This window comes from Thamnophis elegans, chromosome 2 (genome assembly GCF_009769535.1).
Source record: "Thamnophis elegans isolate rThaEle1 chromosome 2, rThaEle1.pri, whole genome shotgun sequence".
NCBI lineage: Eukaryota > Metazoa > Chordata > Lepidosauria > Squamata > Colubridae > Thamnophis > Thamnophis elegans.
In genome coordinates this window covers 144,751,266-144,775,604 of record NC_045542.1, presented here as the reverse complement: position 1 = coordinate 144,775,604, position 24,339 = coordinate 144,751,266, and the positions used below count along the sequence as shown (strand labels likewise).

Here is a 24,339-nt window from a genome sequence, read left to right as displayed (position 1 = left end):
ATGGCGTCTCCGGGAGACCTGGAGTCCGCTCCCTCCCGAGTGCCAGCCACCAAGGTGGAGCTCACCGTATCCTGCAGGTGAGTGCGGAAGTGGCCCGCGGGAAGGGAGGAAGGAAAGAGAAGCTCCCAACCCCGACGACCCCTGATCTGCTAGCCCCACCGCGGGAAGCTTGGCTGGATCTCAACTCACCTTCCTTGGATATGTGGGAGCGGGGGGAGGGCAATGGGATGGAGAGCTATGCTTCTTAGCTGGGGAACCTGCATGAAGACTGTGCAAACTGCGATCAGGAGCAGCCCGGCGTGGTGGTGGTTGTTGGTGGGGTTTTTTGTACAAAAGTGTATGGTGAATATCCCTGCTGGGTGTGTGTGGGATGTGGAACACAGTGTGCAAGTAGGTCGTTTAAACACTCAATACATTTCGTGATTGGGGAATGCGTCCAGTTGAGGTGTGACACTCTTATATAGGCTGCTTTATGTCCAGTGGGGTACAACCAGGGTTGTGAGTGCTTGCACATAAACCAGAGTTTCTTTTCTGTATATGTGTAATGCTTGGCGTCTTTTACTCTTGGCATTTCTGTGGGCATGTACTGTCAACTCTCTTCTTCACCTATTCTGCATTTGTTTGGTTCCGTGTACTTTTTCAACCCATTGTTCATCTTCCATGTATAGAGTAGAGTGAACAAGCAGCTACCCATTTTGTGTTGTGTTGGCAGTGGCTAGTTTGTGCATATTTATGTTCTCTCATTATTTGGGAATTAGGTGGGTTTTCCCCCCACACTAGTTGCCTTTTATGAATATCATCGCAGGCACTCATATTTCACTCATATTTTCCATCTTGTACTACAGGCAAAATATCATGCACTTGAATTATAAGGCTGGGGATAAATCAAATATCACAGTTTCCATCTTATCCCTAACAAGAAGAATTGTTCTTTACTAATGAAGATCTAACTACAATCAGGGCTTCTTTGCAAATTTCAAGCCTATTTTGTTTTAAGTTCAGTCTGATATGTTAATATATACATTCTTTTAAAAAAAAGAATGTGACCTACACAGAGTTCCATGTAAAGTTCTAAACTTGACTCTGCAAGGCATGTCCAATAAATTTGGCAAAATCCTGAAATCCCTTCATAGAAAAAAAAAATCTTTCTACTCGTCATGATTAAAAGTTTTAAAGCATATATTAGCTTTTGTGAGAAGCCCAGAAATTGGAGACAAAAAGAATTTCCAGTAGTCAAAACTTCAAAACACCCATACAGTTGTTCCCCTTCACTTTTTTTTGGCTTCATGTGTCAATGCTGTTGCCTCCCAATATTCATGTTTAAATGCTGTTGCCTTTGAATCCATGTTTCAGTACCCATGAATACAACCTATGAATGTCAGCTTGGACGTTTGTCAGAAATTAAGCAGGGACAATGATCTCTGGCATTTGTGGTGTGTTCATTTGGCCAATCTACCCAACTCGGACTAGTTATTCCAACAGCTTAATAGAAGATAGCAAAAATCTTTATACTATCCCATAGGCTCCCCGGTTGGATGCATGTTGGGTATTTTCTCCCGCAGGGTGTTGTGCCCCGTATTTGAGAAGACAGGCAAGAGTTGTGCCTTTTTGGCCCTTGCAGGCTCCGAATGGTTAGGAAGCCAGGTATATAAGTCGATTGGGAAGGCTGATGGGGGAGCCTAGCTGCAGGGAGAGAAGGCCTGTACCGCAGCGGTGCTGTAAGTGAATCGTTCCTGGCCCCTGGAGGCTGGGTTTAAAAATAGATCTGAATGGATAGAGAACAGAAGCCTTCAGTCAGGGAGAGAAGAGGAGATCCCACCAACGATAAGCATCCCTCCGTTTTGGTAGGAAAAGAGCAGGGACCTCTTTCCCATGAGGAATGGTAAAGCATGGGTGACCCTTGGTGCCACAAGGCCAAGGGGTGTCATTGTCACCTATGGCAAGTCTGCATAAAGCAGAGAGTAGGGTGCCGAGGAGGAAGGTAAGTGCACAGGACATCTGTTTAGTCAAGGGAGGTAAAAGTTGGCTTCATATTTAGCAGCTCTGTGCTGGGGAGGAGTGACGGGGATGCCTGCCCTTCTACTCTTGACTATCCCAAAGGCATTTTTGCTTGCCCCTTGCCATTGTAGGCTGAATTCAAAGGGATCAGTTCAGGCACAACTATGTTTTTATGTTTCAGCTGTGATGTTTGGGGGTTCCTGAGTTTCTCAGGTGGGGAAGGATGTTTTTAGGAAAATGCAGCGAGTCCTCGACTTACAACAGTTCGTAGAGTGACCATTCAAAGTCACATCGGCACTGAAAAAAAGTGGCTTCTGACCGCTTTTCACACTTACGACCGTTGCAGCATCCCCATGGTCATCTGATCAAAATTCAGACGCTGAGCCACTGGTTCATATATATGAAGGTTGCAGTGTGCCGGGGATCATGCAATCCCCTTTTACAAGCCTCCGACAAGCAAAAGTCAAATGAGAAGCCGTTGCAGAGATTGAGAATGCTGTGAGCACCATACTTTCCATGGTACTTCTTATACAGGTAGTCCTCAACTTACAACAGTTTGTTTAGTGACCGTTCAAAGTTGCAACAGGGCTAAAAAACGTGCCTCATGACTGTTTTTCACAGTTACGACCTTTGCAGCGTCCCCATGATCACAGGATCAAAATTCAGCCAACGGGTTCCATATTTATGACCGTTGCTGTGTCCCAAGGTCACAGCAGGGTCATCAAAAAGGATCCCCTTCTGCAACCTTCTGACAAGCAAAGTCAATGGGGAAAGGCAGATTCACTTAACAACCGGGTTACTAACTTAACAACTGCAGTGATTCACTTAACAACTGGGGCAAGAAAAATGGGGCAAAATTCACTTAACAAATGTCTCCCTGAAGAACACAAATGTTGGACTCAATTATGGTTGTAAGTCTAGGACTATCTGGACTTATGCATCATTTGGGCCACCCAGATGGCAAAGGGAGATTTAAGGATGGCAAACAGAGAAGGAAACTTACTGAGGACTCCAATGAACTTCAAAGGTGGGCCTACTGTACAATAGTACGGGTAGTCCTCAATTCACATCCATTCATTTCATGTCCATGGGGATTCTCAGTCACCCAGGTCATGGTTCTCCTAAAGGTGCTTTTTCAAGAGGCAACTGGACTTCTGGGTTTTTCTCTGAAGACGTTTCGCTTCTCATCCAAGAAGCTTCTTCAGCTCTGACTGGATTCTTTTGAATTAATTTTTCATCTGTCCCTGTTAATATCAGTTCTAATTCTGTTGGTTCTTTATAGAAACCATACGTTTTAACATCTTTCTCATACCTTTGAAAATGTTACAAGATTCTAAAAACAAAAGATTTTGGGTTGCCAGATCGGGAGCTATATTACCAGGCTTCTGTTCTCACAAGGGTGAAAGAATGGATAAATTTGAGGCATAGACGATTATTAACATGATCTTCAGCTGGGGTGGCACGCATTTTTATGGTATGGGGAAAATAAAACACGTAGATATTTTCACAGACATTATGTTAGAAAGGCTTTGTTGTTCATTTGGGGAAAAATCAAAGAAAAGCATTATATGAAAATACCAGCCTGGCTCCCCACGACGGAGTCGTTGATACATCCGAATGTTGTTAACATGGGAAAAAATTACAAGAGATAAAGACATTTTGAATGAAAAAGGGGAACTTAAAACTAAGCAAGAATTGAAAACTCAAGGGATTGATTTAGCATGGTGGCTGCCCATGCAAATACAATCAAGATATGATAAAGATGTTAAAATGTATAGTTTCTACCGTGTTTTCCCAAAAATAAGACAGGAAGGATTTTAGCTATGAAGGTTGAAAAATCATGAGATTTGAAGAGAGAATCCCCCTAAAATCTGGCCATTTAAAAAATAGGTAATTTTATTTTTGGTAGCTACCCCACAGATTATTGAGTGACATTGAATAGTGTGAATTATGGTTGGGTATCTTCTTCCACTGTTTTCTGGCAATTCACACCATGCCATTCAAAAGTCAAGTATGGTCCTACCGTGTTTTCCCCAAAATAAGACAGGGTCTTATTTTCTTTTGACACCCCCCCCCAATAAACACTTGGCCTTATTTTCAGGGAGGTCTTATTATTTTTGAGGTGCAGGAGGTGGTGAGCATGGTCATCTCATGGCTGGTGCTGTGTTGCAATATTTTCAGGGAGGGCTTATTTTGGGGGGAGGGCTTATTTTAGCACATGAGCTCAAAAGCCCGATTGGGCTTATTATCCAGGGAGGTCTTATTATTAGGGAAACAGGGTATAAAACTTTGACTGGATTCTGAATCCTTCCATTCCCCACCATCCAGTCAGAGCTGAAGAAGCTCCTTGGATGAGAAGCGAAAAGGTTTTCCAAGAAAAACCAGAAAGTCCAGCTGCTTCTTGAAAAAAAGCACCTGTGGGACAACCATCCGTTTAGCAACTGTTTGAGGTTACGATGGCACTGAAAAAGTAACTTACAACCAGCTCTCCAACTTACAACTGTCGCACATCCCCATTGTCACATCATCAAAATTCAGGTGCTTGGCAACTGACATTTTATTAACTGTATGATGGTGCAGTATCCTGCGGTCATCTCCTTCCTAGCCAGTTTCTGACATGCAAACTTAATGGGGGAAGCTGGATTCACCAAACAACAACTGTAACAACTCAACAACAATGGCAATTTTAAAAAATGTTGTGAAGTCGGGCACACCTCACCTAACAACTGCCTTGCTTAGCAATGAAAATTCTGGCCCCAATTGTGGTGGTACATTGAGGACCTGTTTTGTACAATAGAGCCACCCATGAAGTCATATTCAAATTCATGTTTAGATTTGGCTAAGCTAAGGTTAGTCTTCTCTAACCTGGTGTTTTTTTTTAGACAGGTTAATGCCAGGGGTCTCCAACCTTGGCAACTTTAAGGCTTGTGGACTTCAACTCCCAGAATTCCTCAGCTGAGGAATTCTGGGAGTTGAAGTCCACAAGTCTTAAAGTTGCCAAGGTTAGAGACGCCTGGGTTAATCCGCAATTGCTGTTGTTGTAGCAGCAGAGCCAGTGGCCCTCAGACAAACCCTCACAGCAGAAGTGGGTGAAATTAGGCTGGAAGGGAGGGAAAATTCAGAAATCCTCCTTAACTAGGAAGCCTTGTGGCAACCTTGGTCCAGTCCAGTTGCTATCTCTGGAGTGAAGATCAACATGAATAGACCACAGCTCCTGTCCTGAATGTTGTTAAAGAGAAGACAAATGCCCCCTTTTTTGCATCTTTTTGCCCTCTCCAGCCCCCAAGGGCACTTTGCAGGCTTCCCAAACCCTCTGCCCATCCATTTTTGCAAAAAATGGGATGCATGGGGGCAGGGTTTCAAGAGGCAAAAAAAAATGCTGTATAAGACGCACCCAGATTTTCACCCTCTTTTTTGGAGGAAAAGGTGCATCTTATACTCTGAAAAATGCAGTATTTTACATCCTGGGTTCGTAATGTATTTAGGTTCTTACATGATTAGTGCAACTGCTGAATTAATCCATTTTCTGTTTCACACACTACATTGAACAGTCATTTGTCCCACATGCCAAATCCTTTACAGTAACGTTCTTGTCATGTGAAGTCAGCTAGAGACATCTTTAACTGGACATACTAGCAATAGCAATACGTACCACAGACTTATATACCATGACACAGTGCTTTTACAGCCCTCCCTAAGTGGTTTACAGAATCAGCCTATTGCCCCCAACAATCTGGGTCCTCATTTTACCCACCTCGGGAAGGATGGAAGGCTGAGTCAACCTTGAACCGGTCAGGATCGAACTCCTGGCAGTGGGCAGAATTAGCCTGCAATACTGCATTCTAACCACAAGCTTGTTGGTGCACACCTATATTAAGTGTGTTGTACAAACCCAGTTAGTGTATAGAAGTAGATTTAATTTACCACATGTTTTAACATTTGTTAAAGAAAAAGATGGACTTACAACACCTCTTGTCTTATAACATGCATCATGGGTCATTGTGCCACTCACATCAGTGGTGTATTAACCATTAAGCAGTCTAAACACATGCTTAGGGCACCAGGCCCAAAGGGGGCACCACAAAGTTGAGAAAGAAAGAAAAAACCCAATGAAGATTTGTACAGTTTGTACAAAGGAAGGGGACACCAAAATTTGTCAGTGCTTAGGGCACCAGTGAGCCTTAATTTGTCACTGACAGACATACCTATGTGTTCTGACTCCCTCCTCCATCCAGTAACGAAAGCCAAGACACACTTAAATGGAATGTCCTGTAATAACAAGACCAGAATCTCGTTGGCTGAAAGCCAAGTAAACAAACAGATAAGGACCTTGTCAGCAAGTCCGACAAACCTTGGCAGCAATTCAGACTAACTCTGGCAACAATCCTGCCTGCCAAGTTAGTTTCTCTTTAGTCAAAGCGTTGACTTCTGCAAGAAGGGCGTGACACAAGCAGTCTTTTTTATAGTCTGGAGACGAGCCTAATGCCCATCAGCTGAGCATAATTACCTCCTGTAATTACGTAGTTGTTCTTGACTCCGAGTAGCTTTTCGACGGCTTGCATCCCGGAACAACTCACTGTTGGTTTCTGGATCACTCTCCTTTGTCTCCTCCCCAATGATCCAATGCTCAGGCGCCACCTGGTGGTCAATCAGTCTCTCTGCGCCCTGCTCGGAGTCGGAACCCTGTCCAGGGTCCTCCACATCCTCCAGGGCCGACTCATAGGGCCCCTGGCTGTCGGAGTCTGGTGGCAGCTCCAACGGCTCCTGCTGGGCCACAGCACCTATGTATATTACATATGCAATAGTGAGTTGTCTTTTCCAGCCTGGATTCTTGAATGTTATCAATTACCCCACTTATTACTGTCAATCAACATGGTTTTCCCGAGAGGATGGTTGCAGCTTCATACCATCCAAGATTTTTTTGCTTTTGGAATGGCTACTCTGCTTTTGGCTATAGTTTTTGTTCTTAGCCCTCTTAAAACAAAGGTGGATGTTTGCATACGAAAATGTCTTGGTGTCATCATGACAGTTATACTCAAAAGAAATATGCTGTAATAATTATGTACATGATACACTTATAAGTATGCACTTATACGCCTATGGTTGGACTTAAGCAGTGTAGACAAAATTATCCGCTTCAGCATCCAACCAGTCAATGACTACTTCAGCTTCAACCGCAATAATACAAGAACACACACCAGATACAAACTCAATGTAAACCGCTCCAAACTCGATTGCAGAAAATACGACTTCAGCAACAGAATGGTCAACACCTAGAATGCTCTACCTGACTCCGTTGTTACATCCTCAAACCCCCATAACTTTAACCTTAAACTGTCTACTGTTGACCTCACCGCATTCCTAAGAGGTCCGTAAAGGGGAAGTGCATAAGCGCACCAGCGTGCCTACCATCCCTGTCCTACGGTCCCCATTTATTCGTACCCATTTCGTTCATACTCATTTTTATTCTTATACCTATTATCTTGTAAATGATTGACAAATCAAATAAATAAATAAAAACATAAGCAGCTACATTAGCAGAAACATGTAAGGAACTCAACCCTCTCCTCAGGAAGAACAAGTTTAATCAATTGCTCTGAAAGAATAGCAGCAAAGCCTCCCGGAGTGGTAAAAATAGCAATGAAATTAGCAATAGATAACAATTTCCCATAATATAGAAAGTCCTTGTTTAGCAACCACAATTGGAACTGGCGAGTTGGTTAAGTGAAGTGGCCACTAAGTGAACCAAGACTGTGCTTATGATCTTACTTCATCTTTCCTTTGCTTTCCAGATCTGCAAAGGTCATAAAAGCAAGGACCAGTCTCAAAGTTACTTTTTTCATCACTGTTGTCACTCTGAATGGTCGCTAAATGAGGCAGTTGCTAAATGAGGATTTCCTGTTTATTAAACTTGGTTAAAGGAAAGGTGAAAAAGTAGCAAAACCAAGTACTCTCCTACGCTGTATTGGGAAGAATTGTGCATTACTAGTGAGTAACATGTATAGAATTAGAAACATCAAAATAACTGGCTGAGTAATTCTGGGAGCTGAAGTCCACATATCTTAAAATGACCAACTTTGAGAAACACTGGTTTAGATGGTGGTTGAGCAGTGTGTCCAAGATATTAAGATAAAAACATCCTCCTTCCTCTCTCTCTCTCTCTCTCTCTCTCTCCCTCCCTACATACATACATACATACATACATACATACATACATACATACATACCATATATATATATATTAATATATTAATTTGTGCTGATAAATAAATAAATAAATTATTTATCAGCACAAATAAAATTAAAAAAAACACAAATATAACAAAGGCAACAGTAAAAATATTGGGTTTCTGTCGTGATGGACTCTTGTGACGAGCCGATTGACAGATGATGGAAGCAGTTAGCTTCCTCCCATAATTGGGGCTTACCAGGGGTTGTAAAAATCTTATATATATATATATATATATATATATATATATATATATATATATATATGTGTGTGTGTGTGTGTGTGTGTGTGTGTGTGTGTGTGTGTGTGTGTGTGTGTGTGTGTATATATATATATTTAAAGTCACATATATATATGCACACACACACATACACACAAATATGTGATAATATCTTTACAACGTCTACTATCTTCCATTATAGTATCGATTATACCACCATCAAGATATTTACTCAGCTGGTTTTCTTTCTCATGTAAACCATATTTCACCTAATTCCACTCCTCCAACCTCAATATCTGTCATTTAATCAATTGTAAAATAGTTCCCATGTTGTAAAATAATCTGAATCATCTTTTCCTTTAATTTTTACAGTTAAGGTAAAATTGAAAAACACTGATGAACAAGGTAGCTCGGCTAAAATAATTTTTAAAAATCACCAGTTCTCACTCCCCTGGAGGTGGGTGAGAGCTGAAGAAGCTTCTTAGATGAGAAGCGAAATGTCTTCAAAGGAAAAACAGAAAGTCCAGTTGCCCTTTGAAAAAAAGCACCTTTGGGCAGTGGTGGGATACGTCCGGCGCCTGCTGGGAGCACCAGGTACCATTCTGGTACGGTGCTCCGGAGACCCCTCCCTCCCGCTCTCTTTACCGCTATTTGAGCTGATCAGGGCATTCGCGCACGCGGACAGAGCATACGGCTCCTGCACGATGCTCCGCCGAGCAGCTGGAGCGTCGTGGGCGCTGCACACATGCACGTGGTGGACGCCCGGCCCCATTGCCACATACCGGTTGCAACGGGTTCGGGAACCCACCATTGCCTTTGGGTCACCTGGAAGTGGGTTTAGCCAAGTAAGATTCTGGATAGGCTGGAACTTCTGGAAAAATTCCACAATAAGGAATAAACAAGGAAGGCTTGGGAACTCCCGAGTTGCTTATTTATTTAGAGAATTTACATGGGCCCCTGCATCACATAGAGATCCTGCACAGCTCACAATCCTTAGCAACAAAATAAAAACCAATAGATACTGGAGATGCCCTGTCTCAGCTCCCATCCCAGCCTAATGTTTAGGGAAGAGCCAGGTTTTTGTGTTCTACTGGAAGGCTAAAAGGCTAGTTACCCCATCCTGTGGTGGGATTCAACCGACGTAACAACCGGTTCACTGACTGCGTGCACAGAGCATTTGGAAACAGCTCTAAAACCTACCTTCTACTGCAGCCCTAGTGAGTAAAACAGCTGAGGCATGGCAATATGCCCTGCCACGCCTATCAGCTGGGCTTCAAACAAAGGGAATATAGGACAGGCTAGTGCAGGGATGGGTGGGTGGGGCCGACTGATTGCCGGAACCAGCAATTGGTCCGAACTGGCTAAATCCCACCCCTGATCCCACCAATGAATCTCAGGCGAGGTGGGGGGCTTTTTCAAAAGATTCTGGCAGTCTCTGAGAAGTCACACCTTCAAAGTCCCACTGGGTGACAACATTTGAGGGAAGTGCACCCATCCTATCTGACCTAGTGGAATGAGCTAGTATCTCCAGGGAGACCCAGTCCCATGAAATAACCTTTAGCATGCAAGGCTTTAATCGTGGATAACTAGCACGAGATTACATCTGGAAACCAACTGGGGGCCAGCACAAGTCATGCAACAATATTGTTTGTTTGTTTATTGGTTTTATATGCCGCCCTTCTCCCAAAGGACTCAGGGCATCGTACAACATTTTTAAAAAAACACATATTACAAAAGTTAAAAAGGAAATTAAATAAAGTATCCAAAAACAAACCCAATTAATATTAACAATAAAAAATTTAAAAATTAGATTAAAATTAACAATTAAATTAATCATTTATTTTATTCTGTTCAGGCCAGGACGGCTTGCTGGAAAAGCCAACTTTTTAGGGCGTGTCGGAAGGATCGGAGGTTGGGGATTATGCGAAGCTCCGGGGGCAGCTCATTCCAGAGGGAGGCGCTCCCACAGAGAAGGCTCTCCCCCTGGGGGTTGCTAGCTGACACTGTCTGGCTGATGGCACCCTGAGGAGGCCAACTCTATAGGAACGCACTGGACGGTGGGAGGCTACTGGTGGCAGTAGGTGGTCTCGCAGGTACCCTGGGCCTAATATGGTATCCCAGGTAAACCACAGAGCACCCAATGCTGAGCATGTGCCATTCCATGCTGGAGCAGTTGGAGCTTTTGGATGGTCTTCAAGGGCAGACCCCTGTAGCGCACTTTGCAGTAGTCCAATCAGGAAGTACCTAAGACCGTGATGGCGAACCTTTTAGGCACTGAGTGCCCAAACTGCACGTGCGTGCATGCCCAAACTGAAAGGTGCACGTGTGTGCAAATGTGCACGTGCATGGCAGTGGTGGGTTCCGGATTCCATTGCAACCGGTACGGCGCAACGGGGCCCAGCGTCCACCACATGAATGTGCGTGTGCAGTGCGCACATGCGTTCTTGCCTCCACGATGCTCCAGCTGCTCGGTGGAGCATCGCACAGGCGCTGTATGCTCCATGCGCAGAAGTGGCGAAGAGCTCAAATATAGGTAAGGAGGGTGGGTGGGTGGGTGGGTTCTCCGGAGCACTGTACCAGAACGGTACTTGGTGCTCCCGGCAAACACCTGTATGCCCGTACAAGGGCGTACCGCCTGCAACCCACCACTGATGTGTGGACATGCATGCATGTGCGGACATGTGTACATGCACAGCAGAGACCCAGACCAGCTGGCCGACAGGAGGCAGGGCATCCCAACACCAGCAGCAAAAGGTGAGGTCTTTTTCTTTCATGAGCTTCTGTTTCGTTGTTTGCAAGGAAACAGAAGCTCACGAAAGAAACAGCATGGAGATCTGACTTGGGGCAATGGCGTGGGTGGCAGCAGAGAGGGCTCTGCGTGCCACTTCTGGAACGCGTGCCATAGGTTTGCCATCACGGACCTAAGGCATGAGTCCTTCCTGCATCAAGCCCTCTTGATGCAGGAATGGGCACATGTGGTGCACCAGGTGGAACTGTGCAAAGACCTTCCTGGCCACAGCTGCCACCTGCTCTTCCAGCAGGAGGATCAGGCACGAGCTAGCGGAACAGCTCTGAGAATGGGTCAAATAGGTTTCTTTATTGTCGATCACCAGTTTACAAGGAACTTACCAGTGTATGCCTTCCTTTAGGAAATGTCGAGTTTAGAAATAAGGGTTTGAGCCGAAATGTTTCTCCCTCATAACAGACTCTAAACTGGAATATATCCAAAAAGGTTACAGCTGGAGTATATCTAAAAGCTGGAATATATCTAGAAAGATTAAATGATGGAAACCGTGAACCAGTGGTGGGATATGACCGGTACGCCCTGGTACAGGCATACCGGTGCATGCTGGGAGCACCAGGTACCGGTACAGTACTCCGGAGAGCCCACATGCCCACCCGCCCTCCTTACCTGTATTTGAGCCATTCGGGGCTTCCGCACACAGAGCGTACACCGCCTGCGCGACGCTCCGCCGAGCAGCTGGAGCATCGCAGAGTGTCGCAGGCGGTAAGTATGTGCGTGCGTGCTGTGCGTGTGCATGTGGTGGATGCCCGGCCCCGTTGCACCGTACCGGTTGCACCAGGATCTGGAACCCACCACTGCTGTGAACCAGAGTTGAATAAAAGCGAGATGTTTCGTTACTCATCCAAGTAACTTCTTCCGAGTAACGAAATGTCTCAGGTTTAATATACATTTTGGTTCTAGGTTGCCATCATTTAATCTTCTTAAATACTTTTGGCCTGGATGACTGATTTACATGTTGGCTTTTTATTTTGGGGAGAAACCCCCTGCAGTCCCTATGGCAAGAGTTGATTCTTTCCAACCACTCTCTGCCTACCCACGTATTCATTTTGACCGAAGAAGTTACTTGAGTGAGGCATTTTGTTACTCATCCAATTAACTTCTTCAGAGTAACGAAACGTCTCAGTTTTAATCAACTTTGATCTGGTTGCCATGATGTAAGCTTTTTTTAGATGCCATATTTTTCAGAGTATAAGACGTACCTTTTCCCTCTCAAAAAGAGGGTGAAAATCTGGGTGCATCTTATACACTGAATACAGCATTTTTTGACCTCCCAAAACCCTGCCCTTTCACAAAAAGGGACATTCAGAAGGTTTGGGAGGCCTGCAAAGTGCTGCTGGGGACTGGGGAGGGCAAAAATGAGTGAAAAACTGGCAGCCCTCAGGAGCACTCTACCAACCTCCTAAAGGCTATGCTTGCCCTTTTTTTCACAAAAAATGAGGCATGCAGAGGGTTTGGGAGGTCTGCAGAGTGCAAAAACTTTTTTTTTTTAATTTACCTCTTCAAAATCTTAGTGCGTCTTATGCTCCGGTGCGTCTTATACTCCGAAAAATATGGTACTTTTGGCCTGGATGATTGAACCTTCATTTACAAGCTGGAATATAGTTTTAACCAGGGGTGGGCTTCAAAAATTGTAGCCACAGGTTCACTGCCCAGTTGCTGGATGGGCGTGGCCATGGTGGGCGTGGCCTAGTCAGCCTTCTGCACCATGGCAGGGGGATTCACCCTCACCAGGCTCCGGAGGCTTTCCTCGAGCCTCTGGAAGTGCGAAAACTGCTTCCTCCGGGCTCCAGAGGCCCTCCAGAAGCCGGAATCAAGCCCATTTCCAGACTTCCGGAACCTCGAGTAGGCCTGTTTTTCCCCCTCCCAGAGCCTCCACAATGGCCCTGCACTTACCTGGCATGATGAACGGGCCGAGTGGAGACTCCTGGGAGGGGCGGAGTTCAGTGGTGGGTTCCTACCAGTTCGGCCAAACCGGTAGTGGTATGGCGGCCTGGGTCACTGGAACCAGCAGCGCCTCAGGCCTGCCATACCCCCAAACCAGTTCCCTGGTCTCTTCTGCAGTCACCAGCATGTTTCTGCGCATGCGCAGAACAGTTTTCAGTCAACTGTGCATGCGCAGCAACGTGCGGCGGGCGCACACGCGAGCAAAGCTAACAGCACGTGTGCAAAACGCCTCTCAGAGAACCAGTAGAAAACCGGGCGGGCGTGGCCAGCCAAGAGTGGCATTTGGAGGTTCACTGAACTGTGCAGAATCCTAGCTACAGGATCGCTCGAATCCGTGCAAACCCCCAGCAGCCCACCCCTGGTTTTATCCCCCCTCATCCTCATTGGGGCTTCTGCTCTTTCAGCCAGTGGTTCCACCGCGTCAGCTACAAGTTGATGACGCACAAGGTCTGTTTGAAGAAATGTTACTTCATCCCGAGTCCAAGGTGTCCTTTCTGCGGACTCTGGCAAGGCCAAAACCATAAGCACTTCATCTTGCTAGGCTTGAAATTCCTATCCCGGCCCTTCAAGGTCTCCAGGCCCTGAGCCAGCAACTGAGCAATATTACTTGCTCTACATGGGGTAGAGCATATTTAATTGAGTATCATTAGCATACTGATGATATCAAGCTCCAAGCCGCCAGTGGATGACCTCTCCTAGAGGCTTAATCTAGATGTTAAATAGGGAGACGTGAGAAATATGAGGCAAAACAGAAGCCTAGTGTTGAATCTCTGCTCCCCCCACCCCAACACTGACTAATACCAGCCCTGGAGGAAGGAGGTGAACCACTGCAAACAATGCCACCCACTCACATCCCACAGAGGTGGGAATGGGGTAGCGTCATTGTACATACCATGGACGTATCACTCCAATGATAAATACCGTAGTGGTATCTCTAAACCATGCCTGTTTTCCTGACAGTCATTTTCGCTTAATCCCCTGGGCTGAGCAAATTTTATGGAAATCAGATTTTTAGATCCACTTTGCAAAACACAGAGAGAGGAACGTCTTTGGGCCGTCCTTGTGCTTCAGAGGGAAGCTGTCGGATGGAAGCGCCTTCCTTGTGGCTGACGCCCGAAAACAGGAGGTGTTCTGACCTAGGCTTCCCCGGCAGCACAAAGCTGAGTCCTCGTCCTGATAAACCCCCTTTTATTTAATTCACAGTGAGTTCTTCTCCAGCAAAGTCTTTCCTCTCCCACAGTCTTTCAAGATAGTTCACAATTACCAACTTTTATCAGGCTAGGAGATATCAGGCCAGGCCGATATCTTTCAGACACTTGGCAAGAATGTAGGAATGAACGAATTGTCTCCTGCAAACTCCCCTCCCCTTTCGCTCATCTTTTATTCCCTCTGGGAGGGGTCATTCACTATCCATCTATGGCTTTATTCCCGAATCGACCCCTGTTCCTTAGCTGTTCCCTTCGTCTGGCAGGTCTGCACATGTGCACACTGGGAACAGGCTCCAGCTGTTCTTCTGCCCCACTGATGTCCGGCTCTGAAGGCAGCTGATAACTGTAAGACGGCCCTGGCCCTATCTTTACCTCCAATGCAGAGCCCTCATCAGAGCCTTCCCCAGACTCCAGGACTGGCCCATGTTCCTCCCCAACCTTCTCAGTGTCAGAATCTGCTGCCAGCTCTGCTGGCGGGCCACAAGAGGAGGGTAGAATTGGCAAGGTAGCTACTTGCAAAGGAGAAACAGCAGCTGTACATATCCGAGGCTTTCTCAGCTGCTCTGCTTCAATCCTTGTCTTTCTTTGGTGGATCTCGCCCTGAGTCCCCTCAGGGAAAAGGGCGGCATATAAATCCCAATAAACTCCCAATAAATCCCAATCTTGAAGGAATTAATCCACCAAAACTATGGCTACAGGATAGGACGATAGGATAGCTGCAGCGAGCTGATTCTTTGCTCAGAAATAGAAAGGTTCCATGCTATTCACCTTGGAGGGATGGCTGGTGAAGAGATGATAGAACTTATGGAGATGACTACATTAACTACTTTGATAAGAGCGGGGTGGAAAATACATTCATGGTTGACTGAAAAGCCTTTTTACATTGTTAGCACAAGATGGAACAAAACGCATGAATGATTTGCAGTTTTGAAGATTGGAGGAAAAAAATGGATCCTAGAAAAGAACGAGCTTTTTTTTTTTTTTTGTAATCAGATAAACTTTGCAATTGTGCTTATACTTGCCGCAAAGAAAAACAGAAGCGTTTTCTTTGTATTTCTTTTTTATTCTTTCTTTCTGCGCTTTTGCTTTCCCCCCCACCCCCACTTCCCCCCCCCCTTCATTTCTGCTTTTTACTCATTACACGTCATCTTTGGGGCCACAAACTGGGAGCAGAATTTCTATTGCTGGGCAAAGGGGTTGTTAAAGTGAGTTGTGCCCAATTTTACGGACTTTTCTGCCAGGGTTGCTAAGCGAATCATGGCAGCTGTTAAGTGAATAGCAATAGCAATAGCAGTTAGACTTATATACCGCTTCATAGAGCTTTCAGCCCTCTCTAAGCGGTTTACAGAGTCAGCATATTGCCCCCAACAATCCGGGTCCTCACGTGGTCATTGAGCAAAACGGTCATAAGTGTGAAAAGGGGGCATCCGTTGCTTTTCTTAGTACCATTGCAACTTTGAATGGTCGCTAAACGAACAGTTGTAAGTCAAGGATTACCTGTAAGAGCCAGGCTTTCTGAAGTAGGGGGAAATAATCATGGCAGAGGTGAAGAACTCAAGGGATTTTGCCCATATAACAGGAGACCAATTGCCCCTATAGAGCATGGGGCCACTATCGCAATCCATGGTGCTTCACTCAGCCTGGATTACAAACTCTAGGCCAGTGATGGCGAACCTATGACATGCGTGCCAAAGTTAACACGCCACAATGTTTTGAGTGACCCACCAGCATTGACCAACACCCAACTGTTCCCAAAAGCACACCCCATTTTTTGTGCAATTTTCAGAGACTGCAGAGGCAGCGTGAGAACGGAGCGTCCTCTTGTACAACTTCCGGACTCTTTGACAGTTGTGTGAGATGGCCATGCTTTTGCACTCTCTCTCTCCAGAGCCTGCAGAAATGGGGCACGTTTTTGCACGTTTTTGGAAACTGTTATGAGAGTCAAGTGTTCAATGATTCATTCAATGATCCAAAAAGTGGACCCTGCACTTGCGGGAATATATGAGAAAGAGGAGAAGGGGGGAGGAGGAAGAGAAGAAGAGGAGGAGGAGGAGGACAAGAGGAAGAAGAGGAGGAGGAAGAAGAGGAGGAGGAAGAAGAAGAAGAAGAAGAAGAAGAAGAAGAAGAAGAAGAAGAAGAAGAAGAAGAAGAAGAAGAAGAAGAAGAAGAACAGCTTTCGCACAGCCTTTGGAAGTCAGGTGAGAGGACTGCTCACAGAAAGCCTCAAAAGCCTCTGAAAATCAGGAAAGGTGGGTTTTTGTGTGGTTCTTGAAGGCTTCTAAGACCATGGAAAAGCATTGTCCAAAGCCTCTTCAAGAACAAAGATTTTGTGCCATTTGGACATGCTTCGGGCAGACCCAGGTACCTGTCAAAAGAAAGAGGATACCGCCTGAAGGTAAGAAGTGTGCAGCAGGTTCTAGGGATTATATTATTTTATTATATGATTACTCTCTTTTATTAGTTTTATTTATTTATTTATTGGAATTTGCCAAACAAAAACAAGAACAAGAATAAGAGAATAAAAATACAATGACAATAGTGCACTTACGCACGCCCCCTCTACTGACCACCTACTGTATTTTTCGGAGTATAAGACGCACCAAGATTTTGAAGAGGCAATTTTTTAAAAAAAGGTTTTGCACTCTGCAGACCTCCCAAAAACGGCCCGTTTTTCACTCAAGCAGGCCCATTTTTTGTCAAAAAAAAGGGCATGCATAGCCTTTAGGAGACGTATAGAATGCTCCTGGGGGCTGGGGGGGTGCAAAAACAAGAGAAAAATGGCCAGTTTTTCACTCATTTCCGCCCTCCCCAGCCCCCAGGAGCACTCTGGAAGCCTGCTAAAGGCTATGCACGGCCATTTTTGCAAAGAGGGCGGGGTTTCAGGAGGCCAAAAATGCTGTATTCACTGTATAAGACACACCCAGATTTTCATCCTCTTTTTTGAGGGAAAAAGGTGCGTCTTATACTCTGAAAAATATGGTAAGTATGAACTAAGGTCCACGGAAGTCAATTTGTGACTGGAACTGTGAACATTTGTAGCTGAGACAACTGGATCAGGTAGAGCACTCCAGACTTTGACAACTCTATTATAGAAATCATATTTTTTGCAGTCAAGTTTAGACTATTAAACATTGAGTTTAAAGCGGTTGTTCGTGCGCGTATTATTGGGATTAAAACAGAAAAAGTCATTTACAGGTAAAACATTACTTCTATAATTTTGCATGCAATACCTAGGTCTGACTATAAGCAACATATTTCTAAGTTATCCAAACCGAGTATTTCAAGCCTAGTTGAATAAGGAATTCTATTGTGTAGAGAAGAGTGCATGACTTTTCTTCTGAAATACTTCTGAACCAGCTCAATTGTACTGATGTCAGATATATGGTGAGGATTCGAAACAGTTGAACAATACTCTAAAATTGGTCTAGCATAAGTTTTATAAGCTCTAATTAGCAATACGGAGAGATGCGATGGCTCAGTGGCTAAGACTCTGAGCTTGTCGATCAGAAATGTTGGCGGTTCGAATCCCTAGCGCCGCGTAACGGAGTGAGCTCCTGTTACTCGTCCCATCTTCTGCCAAACAAGCAGTTCGAAAGCATGTAAAAATGCAAGTAGAAAAATGGGGACCACCTTTGGTGGGAAGGTAATACCGTTCCATGCACCGTCGGTGTTTAGTCATGCCGGCCACATGACCACGGATATGTCTTCGGACAGCGCTGGGTCTTCGGTTTGGAAATGGAGATGAGCATCGCCCCCTAGAGTCAAGAACGACTAGCACTTATGTGCGAGGGTAATCTTTGCCCTTACCTTTTCATTAGGAATGCAATGTTTCCAGAAAAAAAGCTTCGCAAAATTAAGTGTACAGCTCTTAATGCTTTTTTAGCAATGCTGTTACACTCATTAGAGATAAGTACACCTAGTGAGGGTCATCTGTTACATCAATGCCACCTAGCTTATACTTGACATTCTGTTTACGTTTGCCAATATATAAAGCAGAGCATTTATTAATCAAAATTTGAAGTTGCCAAAGAAATGACCATTCAGACACATAGTCGAGATCTCTTTGCAAAACAACAGAATTATCTGTAGAATTGAATAATTTTACGTCATCGGCAAAAAGAACGCAATTGCTTTTAAGTTGATCACATACCTATCCTCCGCAAGCTGCACTGGTTACCGATTGGTCTCCAGATACGCTTCAAGTTGCTAGTCGTCACTTATAAAGCCCTTCATGGTATTGGACCTGGGTACTTGAGAGACCGCCTGCTGCCAATTACCTCCCAAAGACCCATTAGATCACACAGATTAGGCCTCCTCCGGGTTCCGTCTACTAGCCAATGTCATCTGGCTACTACCCGGGGGAGGGCCTTCTCTGTGGCGGCTTTGGAACGAGCTCCCCGCAGAGATTCGGACCCTCACCTCTCTCCAAGCCTTCCGAAAAGTCGTTAAAACCTGGCTGTGTCGGCAAGCTTGGGGTCGATGAGTTCCCTTCCACTCTCGAATCGTGTGGCTGTTGGTTGTTTTAAATTCCCTGTACTTTTTGTTGTAGTTCTTGTGTTTCCCTTCCCCTCCTTTGGGTTTGTGCGCCGCCCTGAGTCCCGCTAGGAATAGGGCGGCATATAAATAAAATGAACCTTGAACCTTGACATAAATCATTGATATGGGGGAGGGGAGAGTGTGGGACCTAAAACGCTGCCTTGCAGAACACCAATGTTAACTGATCCAGGATTGGACAGCGAGTTCCCTATTTTGACTTTCTGCGCTCAGTTGGACAAGAAAGCAGCAATTTGCACTTGTGCAAAGGTCCAGAAATGCCCTAAGAGCTTAATTTCAACAGCAGTTTATCATGTACTACTATATCAAAAGCCTTACGAAAATATATGTAAACTGTATCAATATTAGTTTTATTGTTTTATATATGAGGTTTTTATATTCCCCTAAGCTGCCTTGAATCGCCGTGGGCAAATAGGCAGCAATATAAATTTCCGAAAAAGAAAAGAAAAAAATCATTGCACAATTGTTCTGTTTAAAAAATAAATAAATATGTAAATAATTATTTTTCTTTTGTTGGGGCAGAGAGTGGAGGTGACATACCAGCAGAGTCAAGTTTCCCACTTTTTGACACAACCAGCCCCAAAGGTTTGCCATCACTTCCCTAGGCCCTGAAATTACTTCTGATCCTGCCCTGCAGGGGCAGTTCCCCACTAACATTTATTGTCATATAACTCCTTGTGTAGGTGTGGCGGTCACCCATGGCCCAGTGCATAACAGGGCATGCACAGCCACGCTGAACCACACAGGAAAAAACAAACTCCTAAAAGACATAACATCCTGATAGTTCACTCTAGATGTGCCTTACCCAACGACGCCCAGGATTTGACCATATATAGACAGAACTTCCCTGAGCAGTAGATTAGCAATAGTAGTTTGACAGGCTGTCTTAAACCACATGCTGATTGCTCCTCCTGCCTTTGTCCTATCTCAATAAAAGGGGCTCCCAGACCCCAATCTGGGTCGCCTCATCCCAAGAAAGCTCATGTCCGTGTCTTTTCTCAACATTGGCCTCATGGGCGAACCATGGGTACTTCACAAACATTAATAGCAATAGCACTTAGACTTATATTCCGCTTTACAGTGCATTACAGTCCTCTCTAAGTGATTTACAGAGTCCGCCTATTGCCCCCTAACAATCTGGGTCCTCATTTTACCCACCTCGGAAGGATGGAAGGCTGAGCCAACCTTGAGCCAGTGGTGGGTTCTACCGGTTCGGACTAGTTCAGCTGAACCCGTAGTGGTTTGGCAGCCTGGGTCGCTGCTGGTTCCTGCCACACCCCCAAACTGGTTCTCCATCTTGTTTTTGGGTTCTGCACATACAGAACAATTTTTATCGCACTGCGTATGTGTGCACGAAGCGTGTGCGCATGTCGTGCCCACGAGCAAGCCAGCAGTAGAGACTGCCGGAACCCACCCACCCCTGCCTTGAGCCAGTGAGAATTGAGCTGCTGAACTGCAGCTGGCAGTCAGCAGAAGTAGCCTGCAGTACTGCACTCGAACCACTGTGCCACCTCAGCTCTTAATCCAGCAGAAGTGAGCTTTCCAGGAAGCCATTGAATAAACCTGATTTCCTCAATACTGTCAATTCAACCTTTTCCTCTTGAACTACGGTGACTCCAGAAGATGCTGAGCCAATCTCAAGAGATGCTTTCCCCCTCCGCCCCTCTTCAAAAGGCAACTGGACTTTTCTTGGTATTTTTGACTTGGAAGTTTTATCAGTTCTCACAGAATGGTGGACCAAGATATCTTCAAAGAAAACACCAAGAAAGTCAGTTGCCTTTTGAAAGGGAAAAGGAAAAAAGCATCTTTGGGATGTCCGTGTCCTGGATGACTGAGAATCTCCATAGACATGCTGAGCTTCTGGGGACCATTTGAGGCTGGACCATGTCATCTTCACATCATTTCTAAAGGTGTTTCAACGTATTTCACTTGTGGTTCACTTGTGTATTTGGCTTCTAAGATGAAAGTTTTCAAAGGACTGGAAACTTTGTGGCAAGGATCCTGGGACATGGCAAGGAGATGACCGAGCACGGCAGAGAGAAAGAGGTTGAGGGAAGTTGGGTGAAAGACCTTCAACCTCACAACTTTGTGATTCCCATTGGCCCTGTTGTGATATTTCTTATTTGTACAGCAAGAGCTTCTGATTTTTTTTTCTTTTCCAAATCAGAAATGGAGAGACGATAGGTAAGAATCTAGTGTTAGATTTTAGGAATTGTGTCCTAGAATCTAAATTACACTACTAAATTTTAAAAAAGAAGCTTGGGGGTCACCAGATACGGATTTTTGTGTATGTGTGTGTGTAAGGAACGTGAGCCACATTTTAATGCTGATGCTCAAAATAAATTCCTGAGCTCAATTTAATTACACACAAACAAACATCTTTTGCATTAGGCTCCAACTGGGGGAGCTCCAGTTAATGGTTTAAAAAAGAACAAATGTTCTTACACTCTTGGCCTAGAGATCATGAGGCCTAGCAACTTGTACATGAAAATAATATCTTGCTCTTTGTGGGACCTCTAGTTTTAAGCCCCAATAAATAAAGGTGTTTCTAATTATTGGGCCTCCCCATTTGTGTTTGTCTCTTGCATAGAAAAAAAAGAAGTGCCTAGTTATTATTTCATTTATGTATTATTTTATTTAGATCCAATCTTTATTATTGTTTATTAAACAACTCAAGGCGGCGAAAATATCTAATATTTCTTCCTCCTCCCGTTTCCCCCACAACGACAACCCTGTGAGGTGAATTGGGCTGCGAGAGAATGACTGGCCCTGTTGTAGAAAAGACGGGACACACAAGCCAGCTTTTCAGAGAAGGAAATGTTTATTGTGCAGGTTCAGAATGAATGGCCTGAACCCCGAGTGAAAGTCAGGAAATTCCTTATATAGTTTATCGCTTTCAGCTAAAGCCATCTGTTAGTTTTGGAAACACCCCTCAAGATTTGCCCTTGAGTTACAGCAATATTATGTCTACAGGATGTCATAATACATAGTTTGGTTCAGCCTGTCACCTTAATCCAATGTCACACAGTTGGCTTTCATCTCTTAAGTCAGGACTAGAACTCACACTCTCCTGGTTTCTAGCCTGCTGATTTAACTGCTGGACTAAAATGGCTGTCTTACGGTCAGGGGGAAAGGTAGAAGTGATCTTCAAAATAAATAAAGCTCCGTTTGGAGAGCTCAGGGCCAGAAACAAGCATCAAACAGAAGCTGCCACTAAGTAGTAAACCAGAATAGATGGGAGTGTTTCACCAGCACTTAAATGGATGGCAGTTTAAAAGCACCAACAGGACAGATTAGCTCTGTTCTCTTTTCTCCACCGGCTGTAGATTTGATTACCTCCTTTAATGGCCTCTTAATCTAGATGTGTTATAATCCTAACGGAAGGAATGTTTTGGCCAGAGAACACAGGTAACTCCGAAGGGTCTGGGCGGTTTTATTATAGGGAACTTGATTGGAAGCAAGCGAAGGCTATGCTTTTTACACACCTATCCGCTCTGTATTTGCACACTGGTAATCTTTGCTCTTTCTTTCCATTCTTTGGCGCCTCCGTCTTCGCAGGAATCTGCTGGATATGGACACTTTCTCCAAGTCTGATCCTGGTAAGTAGCCCGAGCTGCTAAATAGGAACAATAGTGGCATTGGCACAAAATGGTGGATGGATATAGTGGGAGCCCCACCCACCCAAGAATCAAAGGCTGGCATCCTTTGACAGAGTCTTGACATCATCCATCCAACTACCATGAAGAGACAAGAATATTATTCAGCTATGTTATGTTAATTCCTATCAGCCAGAATAGACTGCTAGAATAGAATAACAGAGTTGGAAGGGACCTTGGAGGTCTTCTAGTCCAACCTCCTAGGCAGAAACCCTACACCACTTCAGACAAATGGTTGTCCAACATTAAAAACTACCAGTGTTGGGGCATTCATAACTTCTGGAGGCAAGCTGTTCCACTGATTAATTGTTCTAACTGTCAGGAAATTTCTCCTCAGTTCTAAGTTGCTTCTCTCCTGGATTAGTTTCCACCCATTGCTTCTTGTTCTGCCCTCAGGTGCCTTTTGAGATAGGCCAGAAAATGAGCTCCCCAAGTTTGATTGGTACTATATTTTACTGACTTAAGCCACAATAACCGAATCGTGAAAGCCTGACTACATTTTCCCTTCCATCCCCATTATTGGTAGTCCTCGACTTACAATCAACAATTGAGCCCAAAATCTCTGTTGCTAAGCGAGACAGTTGTTAAGAGAGTTTTGCTCCACTTTACGACCTTTCTTGCCACCGTTGGTAAATGAATCACTGCAGCTGTTAAGTTACTAACCCGGTTGTTAAGTGAATCTGGCTTCCCTATGGACTTTGCTTGCCAGAAGGTCGCAAAAGGGGATCGCACGAACCTGGGACACTGCAACTGTCATAAGTATGAGTCAGTTGCCAAGTGTCTGAATTTGGATCACCTGACCATGGGGATGCTCAATGGTCATAAGTATGAAAAACGGTCATCTCACTTTTTTCAGTGCTGTTGTAACTTCGAACCGTCATTAAATGAATGGTTGCAAGTCAAGGACTACCTTGGCAGTTAGGTGGAGCTAATGTGAATTTCTTCCTAATTTTTTCTTTGTTTCCTGACTTTAAAATATGTTTCTTGTAACCATCTCTGCAAAGTTTCCCCAAGATCCTTTTTATGGCTCCCTACATTTCCAAGAGAGCTTTCCCAACCCAATGCCCTTGAGATATGTTAGGATTACAACTCCCATCATTTGGGGTAGTGATGGGATTCAAGTAGTTTAACAACCGGTTCTCTGCCCTAATGATTTCTTCCAACAACCAGTTCACCAAACTGCCCAGAAAGTTAACAACTGGTTCTCCCGAAGTGGTGCGAACTGCCTGAATCCCACCACTGATTTGGGGGTAATTGGAATGGTAGTTCAATGCACTCAGAAAACGCTTGAAAAATGCTCTTGGGGGTGTTCTGTCAGAGTTGGACATTAACCAAGTTACCCTACACCAGGGGGAGTCAAACACAATTTCATTGAGGGATGCATCAAGGTTGTGTTTGACCTCAGTGGGCTGAGATGGGTGTGGCCACCTCGACATCATTCGTGTCAGGGGTACCTTTGGTGGCCTGAGCACTCCGCCAGTGAAAATTGGTTCCCAAGTTCCGTTTTTGGCTGCGACAGCCTCTCAGCAAAAACGGAGCTCGAGAGGGCTCTGCTTTCACTGGCAGAGGGTTGCAGGAGGCCGTCGCAACCAAAAGTGGAGCTCGGGAACCCATTTTCACTGGCTGAGGAACTTTGGGCCAGTCCTTCGCTGCTTCTAGGGCGGCCCTGGGGGACAGGTCTAACCAACCCGCGGGCCGGATCTGGTCCCTGGGCCTTGAGTTTG

The 24,339-nt window shown here is 44.9% G+C and overlaps 1 protein-coding gene across 1 annotated transcript in view; it reads left to right on the top strand.

The window, feature by feature from the left end:
- The window catches only part of CPNE9 (copine family member 9), a 73,181-nt gene continuing 48,842 nt past the window's right edge, over positions 1-24,339 (top strand). The window contains 2 exon segments of the mRNA XM_032239128.1: positions 1-77; positions 22,518-22,558. Coding sequence (XP_032095019.1) covers positions 1-77; positions 22,518-22,558 — 118 coding nt within the window.